Below are 19,460 nucleotides of genomic sequence, written 5' to 3' on the forward strand. Positions count from 1 at the left end.
CAAAGCATCACATTCAATTTCAAAAGTTCGGAAAAAAATTGGCAAAACTAATAAAGGAGCATTAGTTAATTTTTCTTTCAATAAATTGAATGAATTCTCTTGTGCTTCTCCCCATTTGAATCCAATATTCTTCTTGAAAACTTTAGTCAATGGTGCTGTAATGGTGCTAAAATCCTTGACAAATCTTCAGTAGAAGCTAGCCAAACCATGAAAACTCCTTACCTGGGTACTAAATGTACGTTTCGGCCACTCTTGTATGGCTTTCACCTTGGATTGATTAACTTTAATTCCTACAACACTTACAACAAATCGTAGGAAAACAAGTTCATTTTGGAAAAAATCGTACTTTTTAAGATGAGCAAATAACCTTTCCTTCCTAAGCATTCCTAAAACTAACCTAAGATGTCCTACATGATCATCTACATTTCTATTATATACAAGAATATCATTAAAGTAAACAACCATAAATTTTCCAATGGATGGATGCCTAACATGATTCATTAATCTTATAAAAGTACTAGTTGCATTAGTTAAACCAAAAGGCATTACTAACCACTTATACAATCCATATTTAGTTTTAAATGTGGTTTTCCATTCATCTCCCTCTTTCATCCTAGTTTGATGATACCCACTCCTAAGATCAATTGTAGAAAGCATGCATGCACCATACAATTCATCAAGTATATCATCTAATCTAGGAATAGGATGTGATGAGAATTTGTCTGTATTCGTATAACTGACTACCCACTGGGGTGCTGATCCTTTACAATTGAAGACAGGACCAATCACTAAGGCACAAGTTAGGAAATTCAAGAACAATTTGGTTAGCTTCATCCAAAAAGTGATTCAATCTCAAGAGAGCATGATGATATCCAAAGATCCAAAGTCCGTCTTGTCTATCCAAGTCATGAAGGTAGAAATGGACCCGACAAGTTGTTTTGGTACATTTTTGGACCTCGGACAGTAAGGAATGGATTTCTTTTTGTCTAAAATTGCTCATTTTTGGTGTTGGCTTTGACTTCTTTTGTTGTTCAAGGAAGTTTGACTTATTCCAATCAAGGGGCAATGTATGGGAATCATTATTAATTCTATTTGACATCCTACATGGTATATGAGTGCTGATTTGGAGCCTAGACTAGCTGGAAATTGGATAAAGACAGCTTAGTTGTCAACTAGTTAACTAGTTTCCTAATTTGAATTTGACTTTTTGTTTTAGAAAACTATCTTTTATTTTGGTTTTCATTTATTTATTTCCTGGACAAATTACTTTAGGAAAGTTAGAAATTTATTATTTTGATTGTAAAGTAATTAATTCCTAATTCAAAATAAAAGAATTAGTTAATTCAAATTAGATCAGGAAAGGAGGTGGAATTCGACCACATTAAGGAAACCATTATGGTGGCCGTTTTTGACCTAATTGTTTATGGTTTTATTTTGCGTTTTCAAACCTATTTAAAAGTTTATTTTCTCAATAAAATTAATTACATTATTCATCTAGAAAAATACTTGTGAGAAATAATTCTCTTTGTTATCTTTGAACACCTAAAACGCTCAATAAAAATCAAGTATTTTAGTTTAACTTATCAATAGGATATCCATCACCTATTATGGCATCTTCAACATATACCAATGTTTATAATCACAATTTGATTAAGGGTTAAGGTTTCCATTAGAATATAAACATAATTAAGATCCGGGCTAATATAATACGGATTTAGGAGCAAGTCAACCTAGGTTCGTATTAGAACTTAACTTACCATGTGAGTATAATATAAGTGCTACCTTTCATGTTGCTGATTTATCTCCATTTTCTACAGGTGATGATTTTGATGTGAGGATAAATCCTTTTCAAGAGGAGGGGAATGATGAGAATCCGCCTGTACCCATACAGCCGACTACTTATTGAGGTAATGATCCTGTACAATTGAAGATGGGGCCAATCACAAGGGCACAAGCTAAGAGATTTAAGGACAACCTGGTTAGCTTCATATAAGGTGTGATTAAATCTCAAGAGGGCATGACAATACCCGAAGATCCAAAGCCCATTCTATGCATCCAAGTTATGAAGGTCGAAATGGACCCGGAAAGTTGTTTTGGTATATATTTGGACCTCGGGTAGTAGTGGATGAATTTGTTGACTTATAAACATGATTGATCACTCCAACGGACTATGAAATCATTCCAAGGTAGAATCAAATCTGTTCATTAACCATGTTGGCGCACAAGACTTTATGTTGGCCAAATTGCTTCATTTTGGCACTGACTTTGATCTTTCTTGTTGTTCAAACAAGTTTTTTTTGTTCTAATCAAGGGCAACATATGGGAATCAATACTAATCCTATTTGGAATCCCACATAGCATATTGTAGCTAATTTGGAGTCTAAACTAGTTGGTGATTAGACAAAGACAGCTTACTTGACAAACCGGTCAACTAGTTTCCTAACATGAACATTTGTTTTTTGTTTTAGGAGATAGTGTTTATTTTGGTTTTTTATTTATTTGTTTGCTGGAAAAATTATCTTAGGAAAATTAGAATTTTATTATTTTGATTTGTAAATTAATTAATTCCTAATTTGAAATAAAGGAATTAATTAATCCAAATTAGATTAGGAAAGGTAATAGAATTTGGCTACACACCTTTGTTTCCTTATCCTTGGCCGATTGTAACCTAGTTGTTTTAGGGTTTTATTTTCTTCATTCAAACCTATTTAAGGGCTTATTTTCTTAATAATATATAGTACATCATTCATAAAGAAATTTATTTGTGAGAAAGAATTTTCTTTCTTCTCTTTAAACACCTAAAATATAAAATAAAAATTGAGTGTTTTAGTTTGACTTATCAATAGGACATCCATCACCTATTAAGGTGTATTCATCATATACCAAGGTTTCTAACCACAAGTTGATTAGGGTTAAGGTGACCATTAGAATCTAAACTTAATTTTCTATCCAGGCTAATTTAATACGGGTTTAGGAGCAAGTCAACCTAGGTTAATATCAATTGTTTTTAGTTAGTAAAGCCGATAATAGGTTTTTTACCATTCACTAAGAAATTGCTTGCTATTTGTTTTTTTTTTTTTGCTTATTGATAGGTTTAATTAGAACATATTTGTTATCTAGATGCTGTTTAAGTGTGTTTTTAAAAGAAATTTGAGATATTCTTTTGGGTGGAAAAAGACAAGAGAGTGTGAGCTTAAAAGAAGGTCAAAAGCCAAAACTAGTGTAAAAACACGAGTGTTGAGACCTTATTTGAGTGATACAAGTGAGGAAGTGAATTTTGGTGAGGTTTTCTTCTTTTATTCCACTAACATGACATATTCAAGCCTAAGAAGAGGAGGTGATTCTATAAGAGAACTTGGAGAGGATTCAGTAGAATTCAAGGGAGAATATAGAGCATCAAGAGTTTAGTCGAACCTACCGACATGTTGGGGGTATTGGAACAATTACAAAGGATGAATGTTTACTTTGATGAACTTGATCAAAGGATGGATGGATTTGAACATTCACAAGGAGGACCGAATCCAAGGCATGAACCACATGGAGGCCGTGGTCGAGGTCAAGGAGGCCGTGGACTTTTTAGGGAAGATTATGATGGGGAAAACTTTGGAGAGTAAAGGAGGAGGACGAAGACATATTTGCATCCGAAGGAAGGCAAACATATGAAAGACAAGCCTGAGAAGAAGATGATGACCTTGGAAATATTAAGGTCAACATACCATCATTTTTAGGGAAAAGTGATTTGGAGGCTAACTTTGAATGGGAAGAACGAATGGAGATGATTTAACTATTTGGAGGCTAAAAAGGTTAAGTTGGCCTTTTTGGAATTTGGACATTATGTTTTACAATGGTGGACAATGAGTAAAATACCTAAAGAAGAGTTGGTGATGAATTAATAACCACTTGGAGACAAATGAAATGAGCCATGTGGAAAAAGTTTGTACTAAGCCATTACCATAGGTTGTTACATCAAAGGTTACAGTCTTTATCTCAAGGAAGTAGGAATGTGGAGGAATATTACAAGGAGATGGAAATGCTCATGATAAGGTTAAGCATGAATGAAGATCGAGAGGCAACAATGGCTAGGTTTCTCAGAGTCTTAAACTGAGAGATTGCTAAGCAAGTGAAATTACAATAATATATGGAATTGGAAGAGAAGCTGTATGTGGCCATCAAAATTAAAAACCAACTCAAGAGAAGGAGTACTAGCTCACAGTTTGGAGAAGTTTCAAGCAACGGGAGGACTAATTCAAGTGGTTGAAAAAGCAATCCCGCATTCGAATAAAAGCCAAATACCAAAATTGGAGGAAGAAAACTGTAATTGGCCAAGGAAGGACAAACTGGCCGAATCCACATAAACACTAAAATCGAGTGGTAAGTTTGATTCTAAACCATCTAGAACTTGTTCTATTGTGTATTTTAACTGTCAAAGCCAAGGATATGTTGCGAACCAATGTCCAAATCGAAGAATTATGGTGCCGAAAGACAATGGAGAGTTGAAGTTCGATAGTGATGAAGCAGAAGTTGAAACCGAGCATGAAGAAGGAGACTTTGAAGAGGAAGAACATGGTGAACCCATGACACAACAAGCTCCAAGGGCCAAACTAAGCTTGGTGGCAAGAAGAGTCTTGAACGTGTACAAGGATGAAGATCAAGTGCAAAGGGAAAACATCTTCCATACTTGTTGTGACATTCAAGGTAACATTTGTAGTATGATCATTGTTAATGGAAGTTATGCCAATGTTATTAGTAATGCTGTATTGGAGAAATTAGGTTTAACAACAATTGAACATCCCGAACATATAGACTTCAATGGCTTAATGATAGTGGAGAGATGAAGGTAAATAAATAAGCCAAGGTAAAGTTTAGTATTAATAATTATGTGGATGTGGTTTTGTGTAATGTTGTACCTATGCATGCTGGGCATATTTTGTTAGGAAGACCATGGCAATTTGATAAGGATACCATACATTATGGTTGAGAAAATGCCATTGTATTTCAATTTAAAAGAAAGAAGATTAAACTAGAGTCATTGACTCCAAAAGAGGTATTTAGAGATTAGTTACAAATGTAAAAAAAAATGGAGCCGAACAGCAAAGGGAAAAGTCAAGTATGCCACCCACAGCTTCAACTATTGGTCAAGAGAGCAAGACCCAACACCATCACTCAGGTAAGTTTTCTAAACCCGAAAGTGAGAAGAAAAAGAGAGAGAAAACCGAGAGTGACAAAAAGAGAGAGGAAGCCAAGCGTGATAAAAAGAGAGAGGAAGCTTAGAGTAATAAAGAGAAAGAAAAGAAACAGAAGAAAAAGAAAATTTTTTATCTTAGCCTAGGTAAGGTTAAAAAGGCATTTTTAAGTAATAAACCTATATTGGTCATGATGTATAAAGATGCTTATTTAAATCATCTAGCTAAAACTGAAGAGCTTGTATTGCCAAGTTCTATTACTAATCTTTTACAGGAATTTGATGACTCATTTCTGGAGGAGATTCCTAGTGGTTTATCACCTATTCGAGGGATCAAACATCAAATAGATTTTATTTTCGGAGCTGCAATTCCTAATATGCTTGCAGATAGAAGTAATCCTGAGGAGACAAAGGAACTACGAAACCATGTAAGTGAATTGCTTGAAAAATGTTATATTCATGAAAGCATGAGCCCATGTGCTGTCCCTATTTTAGTAGTACCTTAGAAGGATGGTTCATGGAGCATGTATATATATTGTAGGGCCATTAATAATATAACCATTAAGTATAGGCATCCTATTCCTTCATTAGATGATATGCTTGATGAACTCTATGGTGCATGTATGTTTTTTAAAATTGATTTTAGGAGTGGGTATCATCAACTTAAACTGAAAGAGGAAGATGAGTGGAAAACTGCATTTAAAACTAAGTATAGTTTGTATGAGTGGTTAGTAATGCCTTTTGGTTTAACTAATGCACCTAGCACTTTCATGAGGCTAATGAACCATGTCGTGCGTCCATTCATTGGAAAATTTATGGTTGCTTACTTTGATGATATTCTTGTTTATAGCCAAAATTTAGATGATCATGTAGGACATCTCAGGTTAGTTTTAGAAGTACGTAGGAAGGAAATATTGTTTGCAAATATTAAAAAGTATGATTTTTTCCGAAATGAGCTTGTATTTCTAGGATTTTTTATAAGTGCTGCAGGAATTAAAGTTAACCAATTCAAGGTCAAGGCAATTCAATATTGGCTGAAACCTATAACCATTATCCAGATAAGGAGTTTTCATGGTTTGGCTAGCTTGTATTAAAGATTTGTCAAGGATTTTAACACCATTGCGGCACCATTGTTGAAATTTTCAAAAAGAATGTGGGGTTCCAATGGGGAAAAGCATAAGAGAAGTCTTTTAATTTATTGAAAGAAAAATTAACTAATGCTCCTTTATTGGTTTTTACCAAATTTTTCTAAAACTTTTATAATTGAATGTGATGCTTCAGGTATAGGTATTGGAGCTGTATTGATGCAAGAAGGAAGCTATAGCATACTTTATTGAGAAGTTGAATGGAGCGGCATTGAATTATCCAACTTATGATAAAGAGATGTATGCTTTGGTTTGAGCTTTGGAGATATGGCAACATTACTTAATGCTGAAGGAATTTGTGATTCACACGTATCATAATCTTTGAATGGTGTTGTAAAGTGAAATTTATTGTCTGTTGGAATTGTTTTGGAAAAGGAACCACATCAAAGGCTAAAGAAAGCTTAATCGAAGGCATGGAAAATGGATTGAATTCATCGAGACTTTTTCTTATGTCATCTACTACAAGAAAGGTAGGGAAAATGTGATTGCTGATGCTTTATCCAGAAGGTATGTATTGTCTTTTACTTTAGATGCTAAATTGCTTGGTTTTAAAAAATTACAAGAAATTTATGAGCATGATAGTGAATTTGGTTAAATTTATAGAAACTGTGCTGAGCATGGTTATAATAAATTCTATATCTTTGGTGGATATTTGTTTTAGGAAAGTTAATTATATGTGCTCTATTGTAGAATTAGGGAATAGTTAGTTACAGAAGGTCATGGTGAGGGCTTAATAGGACACTTTGGTGTTTTAAAACCTTTGACCATATTACAAGAATATTTTTATTAGCCGAATATAAGGAGAGATGTGGAGATGATATGTAAGAGGTCTTTAAAGTGTCGGAAATCAAAGTCCAAATTGAAACTGCACGGCTTGTACATGCCACTACCAATTCCTTCTCATCCGTGGGTTGATTTGTCTACTTGATTTACCTAGGTCTAGGATGGAAAAAGAGTCAATTTTTGTGGTTGTTGATAAATTTTCTAAGATGGCACACTTTATTGCATGTAATAAAACTAATGATGCATCTCATGTAGCTAACTTGTTCTTTAAGAAGTGGTGAGATTTCAACAAATTGATGGTCAAACTGAAGTAGTAAATATAACTTTGTCTGCATTATTGAGAGCATTAATTAGTAGAAATTTGAGAACTTGGGAGGAATGTTTGTCGCATGTGGAGTTCGCTTATAATGGAACCATGCATTCAGCCACTAAATATTCTCCATTTAAAATTTTTTGTGGTTCTAATCTTTTAACTCCATTAGATTTAACACTTTTAGCTTTAAGTGAACATGCTAATCTAGATTGAAAACAAAAAACTGAATTTGTTAAGCAGATACATGAGAAGACAAAAACAAACATTGAGAGGACGACTGAACAATAGGCCAAAATTGCTAACCAAGGCTGAATAAAGGTAGTGTTTGAACTGGGAGATTGGGTTTTGTTGCACTTAAGAAATGAGAGGTTTCTGGAACAACGAAAGTCAAAGCTTAGACCTCGAGAAGATGAACCTTTTCAAGTCTTGGAGAGGGTTAATCAAAATGCCTACAAACTTGATTTAGCTGGTGAGTATAATGTGAGTGCTACCTTTAGTGTTGCTAACTTCTCTCCATTTGCTGCAGGTGACGATTTTGATTTGAGGGGAAATCATTTTTAAAAGGAAGGGACTCCGTCTGTACCTGTATAATCAACTATACGTTGGGATGCTGATCCTATGCAACTGAAGACGAGACCAATTACTAGGGCACAAACTAAGAGGTTTAAGGATAATCTATTTAACTTCATACAAGGTGTTATTAAATCTAAAGAAGGCATGATAATACCCAGAGATTCAAAGCTCGTATGTACATCTAAGTTATAAAGACAGAAATTGACCCAGGACGCAGTTTTGGTACATCTATGGACTCCGGACAGCAAGAAACTAGTTTGTTAGCCTATGAATGTGATTGAGCTCACCAAGAGGCCATGCAATCATGTCAAGGTAGAAGAAAAAGGCATCCAAGTTCATTATTTTTGCACAAGCCTTCAATATGGTTGAATTTTGCTGTTTTGGCACTAAGAAGGACCTTTCTTACATTTCAAGCAAGCTTTGCTTATTCCAAACAATGGCAATGTGTGGGAACCAGTTCTAATTCTATTTGGCATCCTACATGGCTTTTTGGAGCCTAAACTAGTAGATGATTAGACAAAAACAGCTTGTTTGGAAAGTTAGTCAACTACTTTCCAAATCTGAAAATTAACTTTTTGTTTTAGTAAATGGTTTTTTGTTTTTATTTAATTATTTGCTGGAAAAATTAATATAGGAAGGTTGATATTTTAATATTTCAATTGTTAATTAATTAATTTCTTTTTCAAAATTAAGAAATTAATTAATCTAAATTTGTTTAGGAAATGACTTGGAAATTTCGGCAATTACCATTTTTTTCTCTACGTTGGCCGAAATTGTCCTATTGTTTTCAGGGTTTATTTCTTTATGACTTTAGTGTAACAGCTCAGACCACCCGCATCCGATATTGTCCTCTTTGGACTTGGAAAATCCTCTTACAACCCAGTCCTCAAGGTTTTGTCAAAAAGCATCGTACGGGAAAGGTACACCACCTTATAATGCGTGCTTCATTCCCTTTTCTAACCGATGTGGGACTTCACATTAGCCTATTTAAATGATTATTTTTCAATGGAAGAGAAGCTTAGATTATTATACAAAAATTATTTGTGAGAAGAATTCTCTTTGATCTCTTTGAACACTTAAAACATCGAATAAAGATTGAGTGTTTTTGTTTGACTTATCAATAGGACATCCATCACCTATTGTGGTGTCTTTAACATATACCAAGATTTCTTATCGTAAGTTGATTAGAGGTCAAGGTGACCATTAAAATCTGAACTTTATTTCGATCCGGACTAGTATAATATAGGTTTAGGAGTAATTCGACCTAGGTTTGTATAAGAATCTTAGGAGATAACGTCTCTTGGTCAGTTCCAAGGAATACACAACAAGAATTTCAATTCCAAGGAAAGAAAACAAAGAGAATGAATGGGATTGACACCAACTGGTCCCATTAAAACCTTAATGACTAAGAACCCCAATGCGGAAAACCTCACTAAGGAAAACGAGTACCAACAAAATAAACAAACAAAGCTAAAACAGAAATCTATAATTCTCAAAACCCTTAATAATATCAAAATAATAATAATAATAATAATAACAACAACAACAACAACAACAATAATAATAATAGATTACTTGAAAGGGTTAAAGAATTAGGACATCCCAACTAAGCTAACACCCCTTAAAATGTCAACTCATGCAAGTTAAATTTATTAAAGTAAGAAAAAAATTATAAACAAGAAAATATCCAACAATAAAAAGGTGTGAAACAAATATAACAACAAGCATGGCCTCATCAAAACCTACAGGAAGAAAAACCCCAGTGGGGAAAACAACCTGTAGGAAAAAGAGTACCATGAAATAGAAATACAATAAATCCAAAAATACAGGCAAAGTGAACTGAAAGGCTCTATCACTCAGTAAATCATCAAGATGAGCAGCAACCTAGGACTCAGGAAGCCGGAAACTCCAAGAACCTGAAGATGAATGAATAGCTTCCTAAAAAAGGATATCAACAACTTTGTTACCTTCACGAAAAACATGGGAAGCCCAAAAATTGACGGAGGTAAGAAAATTAAGACATAAGCCGCCTTTCACAAATAATAATAATAATAATAATTTCTTTAGACAATAACTCAAGTTGAAATCAAACCCAACCCAATATCAAAATAAAAATAATAAAAAAATTTTGAAACAACATCACAGATGCACACCATGAATTTTGGACTACATCGTTTGCTCACTCACTGTTACTTGGAACCTGTTGGCTGTTGCGTGTGGCATTAGGGATTTGGACAACTCAAGTCCAATTAGGATTGGGACAGTAATGCTTACATGGTGCTATGTATATATAAATATATATGTATATAGATATACGTTTACCCATCAATTGAATATATAGAGCCGAATAGGCATTGGGTATGGCCACTCTTATTTAGACAGCTTTGAAATATATTCGTACATGTTTCTTTTTGGTTTTCTTCTTTGTTTTTAGATGAAGAGAGTTTTAGGTGTATTTGGAAGATTTTCTCTGTGAGAGTTTATTCTACTCTTTCGTTTTCTGCTTTGATTATAGTGATTTTTCTTTTTCTTTTTTTTGTGTATTTTTTTATATGACACATAAATCTAGGGTTTCTTATTTTATTTTCTGTTAATTTTAATAAGAAATAATTGAATGCATAAAAGAACTTAATCTACAATGAGTCACATAATCACACATATTTTTCTGACAGACAAATCTAAAGTGAACAAACCAAACCATAATCTAACAAAGAAAAATTAAAGGTGATATAACCTGCAGTGGTAGAAAGAGACAGATCGGCGAAAAACGAAGGAGACAAGTGTGAGCAGCAAGGGCGAGCAATGAGCGGTGCACAGAAGCAGCGAAGTATATGGTGGATTGTGGAGACAACGAGTCACAAGGAGGTCGGAACTAGTGGATACCGGCATATGAGGTCCATGTTCATGATCCGCGTGGGCAATGTTTCTCTTCCTTAATGTCAGATAAGACCTAAATGTGAAAATGTGGAGAAAAAGAATGTACCTTAGAATGAAATTTTGGATTGATAACAAGGATTGAAATGAAAGAATAAAACATGCGTGTTCGTGGCTATAAATTAAAAGGTTAAAACGATGAGCATAACTGCCTGTCATTAGAAATTAAAGTCATGTATAATTGATGACGGCCGTATATATGCCTGACCCTGGATTTCCTAATTCTTTTTTCCATTTATAGACCCATAGACAAAATTAAGTTAATACTTAATTTTAATAGTATTTACCACGAGTTTAAAAAGTCCATCGTTATATTTTTAATAAATTTTTAAAGACGGTCACATGTGTCAATTTGTTAAGATATCAGTATTTTCACCTTTATCCTCACTCATAGTCCCCATGTACCTCAAGTGACAATGTTTAACTATCCAAAACAGGCTAACTGTTCTCATAGATGTTGTTTAAGGTGTAATGTTGTTATCCCATAGTTCAAGGACAGTATGCAATATGTTTAGGTGACATTTGTGTAATTCAAAAAAAATAAATAAATAAAAATGAAAAAGGTGTCATTTGTGTAAAAGATCTAAATATAAATAAATGTGTCACACATAAAAGATGTTTATACATGTCCATCTATATAAAATGTAAATTGGGAATTAGTGTGCTTGTTAATTTGGCCAAGAATCAAAAAAATAAAAATAAAAATAGAAATTATGATAAAAATAATAAAAAAATTAATTTAAGGAATTTTTTTTTCCACTAATGCCTACTGGAATTTTGTCTTATTTTTCACTTTAAACTCTAATCTGTAAAATCAGCACCATGTATATATAATCCTATAAACTTTTCAAACATTGTGGCTGTAATGCATATCCTTGACAAAGTTTATTTTTAGTTCTTAGATGACACTTGGTTTATAAATGGCAGCATGGGGCAGGAGCATCTGTTGGAAATTAAAAAAAAAAAAAAAAAAATTTGTTTGCACCATTTCGCCTTCTACTTTTATCTTTTGCAGTTTAGACCATGAACTAAAATTTTGGCAACATTAGACAACAATTCTTTTGTTTTTTTAAAGCCATCGAGGGCAAATTAAATGTACTTCACAAATTAAGTTTTTAATATTGTTTAGTTATATTAATTATAATTTCATACACATGAATCGCATATCCAGTAAGGTTTTTACTTTTCTATTATTATATAATTTTTTTTAAAAATATTTTCATCATATTAATTATTTACCAGAATCAAATTAAGAAAACTAAGGTAATGCAGTTTTGCATGAATAACAGTTGCAATATTGGGGTTTAATTGTAATAATTACACCAATGATTTTCAGTGAGTACATAACAATTGAGCAAATAAATATTGTTTAATTTTTTTATTTAAAAGGTTATATATATATATATATATAATATTTTAATTGTCATATGATAATAGGGAAATCTTGAGTTTTACAGCATTTTGTATAATGAAAGGAGAAAAGAAAATATATATTATCTATAGATTATTTTTAAGGGTTAATAGCACCTATGCCCTCTCAATTACCAGTAATATATATATATATTTATATGTCATCGATCCTTATTTATTGATTTATTTTTAGAGCAGTATATTTATTTGATCTTTTATGCCATCAAAATTTTAGTTTCAAAAGTGCAAAAGGAAGAGTTAATCAAAAAAATAAAAAATAAAAAAGCGCAAAAGGAGGATTTTTTTTTTATTTCTTATTATTTATTTATTTATTTGTATAGAAATAATATTTGATTAAGAAGAAAAAGCACAAGAAACATCAACCTCCAAGAGTGCATGAAGCCACGGAGTCCCTTTTTCAATCCAAGTACAATAGCCGCACTGAGACAAACCAATCTCATGCATGGGCAGTCTTATTAGCAGAACCTAGGGCAAACACACACACAAAACCAGGAAAACAACGAACTCCTTTTCCCTTTCGTCATGCAATAAAGGACGAAAGTTGAAGGAGGGCAATGGAGTAAACAAAATACTTTTTTTATTTTCAACAAATATCTTGGGCAAAACACGTGCCTTCTAGTGGCAAAAAACAAATGATGTTAAACACTTGGGCTGCATTAGCACTAAATGAGAAGTTCAGAAGTTAATGATGCTGATTTTATATATCCTAAGGTGACGTGCAAAATCAAGCAAATTTCAGACGGCATTAGTGCAAAAAATTCTAATTTTGATATTGGCAAAATGTGGAACAAGATCTTTTATTCCTATTCCTGTAAAATTAGGAAAGATTATTCCTAAGGTTAATGACATGATGTCACATTACTTAAAAAACTGAAATTTTTTTTCTTATTTTATTTTGTTATTTTGCTATTTTCTTTTTAATTGAGATGACATCGTTTCCCTGGTTAGATATATAATCTGGGCCCAAAAAAAAAAAAAAAAGAAAAAAGAAATTGTTTTAAAAAGGAAAAAAAGAAATATGAGAGAAGAAATATCTTGACATACGGGGAATTGTTGATCAGATTCCAATTCATTGTACTGATATGTGAACCAGAGTCAACATGCTTGAGATCAATGAATCCATCTAACACCATGCCGTAATGCATATATAGCTGATGATAGAGATAACTAACAACCTGCAAATATGCAGCAGAAAAAACCAACATCACCACTAGCATATACGTGATAGAATAAATGGTTATGTACACACATAAATAGATTAGTTTTCAACAACATATATATAATAAGCAAATTCGTATCTTGTATACATATAGAATAAACGTAATCCACAATTACGTTTTCTTATATGGTATATGAGAGTGTAAAAATACATGACCTTTTTTCCCAGGAATGCTGTGCGTTGACTTAGTACTGGTGCTGGCAGTATTATGTTGGCCTTCTTGTTGATGGAAAGTCGCCTATGGACTTGTATTTGGGGTTGAACCATACCCTCTTCTAGTGGCAGAAGGACCTTGTTGTTGATGGTAAGCCTCCTGTGGATTTGTATATGGGGTTGAACCATACCCTCTTCCAGTGGAAAAAGGACCTTGTTGTTGATGGCTAGCCGCCCGTGGATTTGTATTTGGGCTTGAACCATACCCTCTTCCAGTGGCAGAAGGACCTTGTTGTTGATGGTAACCCTCCTGTGGATTTGTATATGGGGTTGAACCATACCCTCTTCCAATGGCAGAAGGGCCTTGTTGTTGATGGGTAGCCGCCCATGGATTTGTATTTGTGGTCGAACCATACGCTCTTCCAGTGGCAGAAGGACCTTGTTGTTGATGGTAAGCCTCCTGTGGATTTCTATATGGGGTTGAACCATACCCTCTTCCAGTGGCAGAAGGACCTTGTTGTTGATGGTAAGCCTCCTGTGGATTTGTATATGGGGTTGAACCATACCCTCTTCCAGTGGCAGAAGGACCTTGTTGTTGATGGTAAGCCTCCTGTGGATTTCTATATGGGGTTGAACCATACCCTCTTCCAGTGGCAGACGGACCTCGTTGTTGATGGCTAGCCGCCCGTGGATTTGTATTTGGGGTTGAACCATACCCTCTTCCAGTGGCAGAAGGACCTTGTTGTTGATGGGTAGCCGCCCGTGGATTTGTATTTGGGGTTGAACCATACCCTCTTCTAGTGGCAGAAGGACCATTTCTGCTTTCCATAGTTTCAGAGTCATGACCAGTAGCTCTCCATTTGGTCCCTCACTTAAAATAAATAAAGGATGAATTATCACTAAACCCGGTTTCAATTTTATTATAATGAATGTGAAAAAGGGAGAGTTCTTATCAGTTTATTCCTTAATCAATTTGCAAGTAGTATGATTAATGTTAAGAGAAAGAAAAAAAAAAAAAATATATATATATATAGATCATTGGTTCAGTTTGCAATGAGCACTGGCGTATGCCATAGGTTCAAAGCTTAGTGATTCTATAGCCAGTTAGAGTAGTCACCAAGTTGTTCCAAAAAATAATAATAATGTTTCAATACCTTAGCACATATGATATTATACACACAATAACTTAAGTATATATCATTTAAAAAAAAAAAAAAAACTCTTTGACCAAAACAAAAAAATATATATATTTTGGTTTTGTTAGAAATTAATCAACCAAAATAAATTAAAAATTATAAAAAAATAAATATACTGATGTTTAATTATATTTTTATTTTGTCATTAACTAATTGTACTAAAAAATCATAAATATAGATAAGTATATGTTAAAAAATAACAATTAGATAAAAATTATATTAGTATGAGTTTATAGATAAGTATTGTATTAATTAAAATAGTTTAAATTGGAGATAAGTGGTAGACGAACCAAAAATATATATAGATAAGTGAGGACCAAAAAAAAAAAAAAAAAAAAAAAAGGGTACCCGAATCAAGAGAAGAAATGAAAAAGAAAAAAAAATTTAAATTTTGACTTAAATGAGGAGAAAGGGATGGGGCACGATTGTAAATTTCTATTCTTAGGAATAACTCTGCTCTTAGAAAAAAAGAAAAAAAAAAAAATGGAGGCATACAAACCTCACGCACCGTCGGAGACGTTTATTTGTATAAAGCAATATTGCAGAAGGGGCAAATAAGGTAAGCGCAAGTGGTGTTGCATGTGTACGTATTAGTCGCAGCATCATGCATGTGTGCTGTATCTCCATTCTTTATTGAAGGTAAGCGCACCATCCTCGTGGTGTGGCGGATGTGGTGTTCCACGTCTTGGCCTGAAGGGTGTTGCATGTTCGCTTGTTGATTTGAAATACCAAACAAACGATTAATAATTTCAACGTTCTTTGAGTTGTTTAGGAAAAAAATAAATAAATAAAATTATAACAGTAGCAATGTTAAGCAATGATAACAGCAGCAAGAATACCAGTATTTTATAACGCATTTAAAATTATAGTAACAATGAAATATCATAATACTAAAAAAGATCATGTTGGAAAATCATAAAAACCAAAATCATCACCCGACAGTATAAATCCTTCAAATCCATAAATAAATAGAACAAATTATATGTGAATCACCAATTTTCCATAATTCCATTTTTATAAATCAACATTGAAAATTGTCTAATAAAACCAAATAATTTTAAAATACCATACCTTCAAAACCATCTCCAATAATGTAAATTTTTCAAACCATAAATAATAATTTTAAATTATTAATAAACATGATAAATCATAAAAGTATCCATACTAATAATTCATAGTAGACTATACTTAAAAAAAAAAAAAAAAAAAAAAAAAGACTCTTAGAACGTTGAAATTAAAAGTCTCCTCCTGCACTACTTGCTCACTTCTCTTAATTTTTTCTTCTCTATCGGCCCTGACCATGTGCATGTGTTGCTTGACCATATAACATGGATTCATATGGTTGATTTTATTTTTATTATTTGTTTGTGGATGTAGAAATAGATTGCATTATAATGCTAAACACAATTATGTATCAGAATGAACAACATAGAGAAAAGAACTAGCTAGGGAAGAGGTTATCATGATTGAATTACCCAAAAAAAAAAAAAAAAAAACAATTTCTATTTTTATTTTTTGTTTTTGGATGTAGAAATAGATTGCATTAAAATGCTAAACACAATCACGTATCCGAATGAACAACGTAGAGGGAAGAACTGGCTAGGGAAGAGGTTATCATGATTGAACCAAGAAAGAAAAAATAAAAAAATAAAAAATCCTCTTTTACAAAAGAATTATATTGACACAGCTATAATATTAATGCAATATAAGCAATCATTTCGTAAGAAAAATAAAAATTTCAATGTATTTTATATAATTAAATAACTAGACTCAACTTTTCTAAGAGAAAACTAATATAAGGATGCCAAAGTACTACCCATGTCACCGGAGCAATACATGATTAAAATTATATTTTTTCCACCGGTATCTAACTATGTCTGTTGCCATTATATCGTTCATCAGGCTTTGATATTAAAAGTCAAATAAGGTTAAGCAGTTAATAAGTCATTCACATACACATTTAGCAGGTCATGGGTTTAAAATATCGAGATGGAGAGAAATTGTTATAACTTTGCAAAGAAAGCACACCCCTAAATATATGGTTATCTTATTCCTCCCCCTTGTTACAGTTTTTAACAAATTTACAGCACTTTAATATATAAAATAGATAACAACACATTAAATACATAATTAATAAAAACAACACTTTTGTCCATCATTAGCATAAGAAGATTTTAGGATTGTTCGAAATATATAAATATTACAAATAAAAAAGAAATATATTAGTAATAGTAAAATAACGACAAGATGAGGAGGAAAAGCTGCATAATACAGCTACAGGAGAAATGCAATCGAATAGTTTGCGTAGCTCGTACAATCGGTTCACTATCTACTTAGACCTCGGGGAACAAATCTGCAAAATAAAAAAAACTAATGAAATGCTAATAATCTCAATTAGTGGTATCTTTCTCATACCACTTTCTCATATTAACAGTAATATTAATACTACAAATAAATCATGAAAGAAATAATAATAATAATAATAATAATAAGAATAATAATAATAATAATTGTACAAGGAAATAAAATAAATATTTTGAAAATAGTTTTTCCCTCAAAACCCTTCTTAGTCCACCCATTTTGAAAAATTCCATATTAAAAAATTATAAAAGAAAACATTTTCACATAACTCATCATTTTGTTTCCCAAATTATAAAAATAACTTATTAAAGAATAAGATAAAACAAAATAGCATTTAGATAACTATCCCAACAAAATAATCATTTAGATAAACAAAGAATTAAATAAATGATATAATCCAAAAACAAAATATGTAACACATAAGTAAAATGAATAAAATAAATAAGTGCTTGTAAACCATTTAAAAACGTATAACATATAAGTAAATAATCAATTTATTAAATAAAATAAAATAATTAAATAATTAAAATACTTAAATTAAATAAATAAATCAATAAATAATTTAAAATCAAATGAGTTAAAATCAAATAATTCAACAGTGAATAAAATAATATAGCATTTAAATAAATGATATAAATTAAAAATAAAATAAAACAAATAAGTGATTAATTAAACAAGTAAAACTATAATTTAAATAAATTCATTAAAAATATTTAAAAACACATATAATATCAAGCATATATATGATACACTATACTACATACTAATAATGTTAGAGAGGTATTTTGTGTTCCAAACACCACTTGACAATAGAGAAGGAGAAAAGAACCTACAATCGGACCCTTCGGCATTGGTAACTAATCGAACCCTTTGGTATTGCATAGTTATCGACACTGACAACTTGTTATCATACAGCTAATGAGAGGGCGATTAATGCTGACATCCAAATACCTACTCACTCTTTCTCATCTTAGCTTTCACATGATGCTAAATATACTTGCACAATAATAAATGATAACACTAGCAAGAATACCAGTACTCTAATAACGCATTTAAAATTATAATGACCATGAAATATCATAGTATTGCGAAAGATCATATCGGACAATCATAAAACCAAAATCATCACCCAGCTGTATAAATCCTTCAAATCCGTAAATAAATAGAACAAATTATATATGAGTCAGCAATTTTCCATAATTCCATTTTTATAAATGAACATTGAAAGTTGTCTAACAAAACCAAATAATTTAAAAATACCATACCTTCAAAACTATCCCCAGTGATGTAAAATTTTCAAACCACAAATAATAATTTTAAATTATTGATAAACATGATAACTCATAAATATATCCGTACTAATAATTCATACTAGACTATAATTTATAAAAAAAAAAAAAAAAAAAGGACTCATAGAACGTTGAAATTAAGAGTCTCCTCCTGCACTACTTGCTCACTTCTCTTAATTTTTTCTTCCCAATCGGCCCTGACCATGTGCATGTGTTGCTTAACCATATAATTAACATGGATTCATATGGTTGATTTTATTTTTATTTTTTATTTTTGGACGTAGAAATAGATTGCATTATAATGCTGAACACAATCACGTATCGGAATGAACAACAAAGATGAAAGAATTGGCTAGGAAAGTGATAATCATGATTGAATGACCAAAAAAAGGAAAAAAATCCTCTTTCTCAAAAGAATTATATCGACACAGCTGTAATATTAATGCAATATAAGTAATAATTTCATAAGAAAAATAAAAATTTGAATGTATTTTTAATTTATAACAAAATAACTATCCAACTTATCTAAGAGAAAACTAATATAACGATGCAAAAGTGCTATCCATTTCACCCAAGCAGTACATGATTAAAATTATATTTTTTCCACCAGTATTTAAATATGTCTATTGCTACTGTATCATTCATCAGCCTTTAATATTAAAAGTCAAATAAGGTTAAGCCGGTTAATAAGTCAATTCACATACTCATTTAGGAGCTCAAGGGTTTAAAATATTGGGATAGAGAGAAATTGTTATAAATGATCAAAAATGTCATATGCTTTTCGAAGTTTTTGCTGGAACCATAAGATAGCCTCGACTAAGGGAAATGTAACACCTCGTCCCGAAGTACACTGGAAATTTCTCAAATTTGACCAAGGTTGA

The 19,460-nt window shown here is 32.0% G+C and overlaps 1 protein-coding gene across 1 annotated transcript in view; it reads right to left on the bottom strand.

Annotated features, from left to right (window-relative positions):
* The window catches only part of LOC132805055 (uncharacterized), a 29,299-nt gene extending 14,663 nt beyond the window's left edge, over window positions 1–14,636 (bottom strand). Inside the window, exons 1-5 of the mRNA XM_060819814.1 lie at window positions 13,737–14,636; window positions 13,406–13,536; window positions 10,731–10,946; window positions 9,913–9,934; window positions 9,739–9,772 (exon numbers count right to left, since the gene is read on the bottom strand). Of these exons, the coding sequence (XP_060675797.1) occupies window positions 9,739–9,772; window positions 9,913–9,934; window positions 10,731–10,946; window positions 13,406–13,536; window positions 13,737–14,576 (1,243 nt within the window). The 5' untranslated portion in view covers window positions 14,577–14,636. The remainder of the gene's footprint in view (window positions 1–9,738; window positions 9,773–9,912; window positions 9,935–10,730; window positions 10,947–13,405; window positions 13,537–13,736) is intronic.
* Between the last annotated feature and the right edge of the window lie 4,824 nt (window positions 14,637–19,460).

Source organism: Ziziphus jujuba, chromosome 8, assembly GCF_031755915.1.
Source record: "Ziziphus jujuba cultivar Dongzao chromosome 8, ASM3175591v1".
NCBI lineage: Eukaryota > Viridiplantae > Streptophyta > Magnoliopsida > Rosales > Rhamnaceae > Ziziphus > Ziziphus jujuba.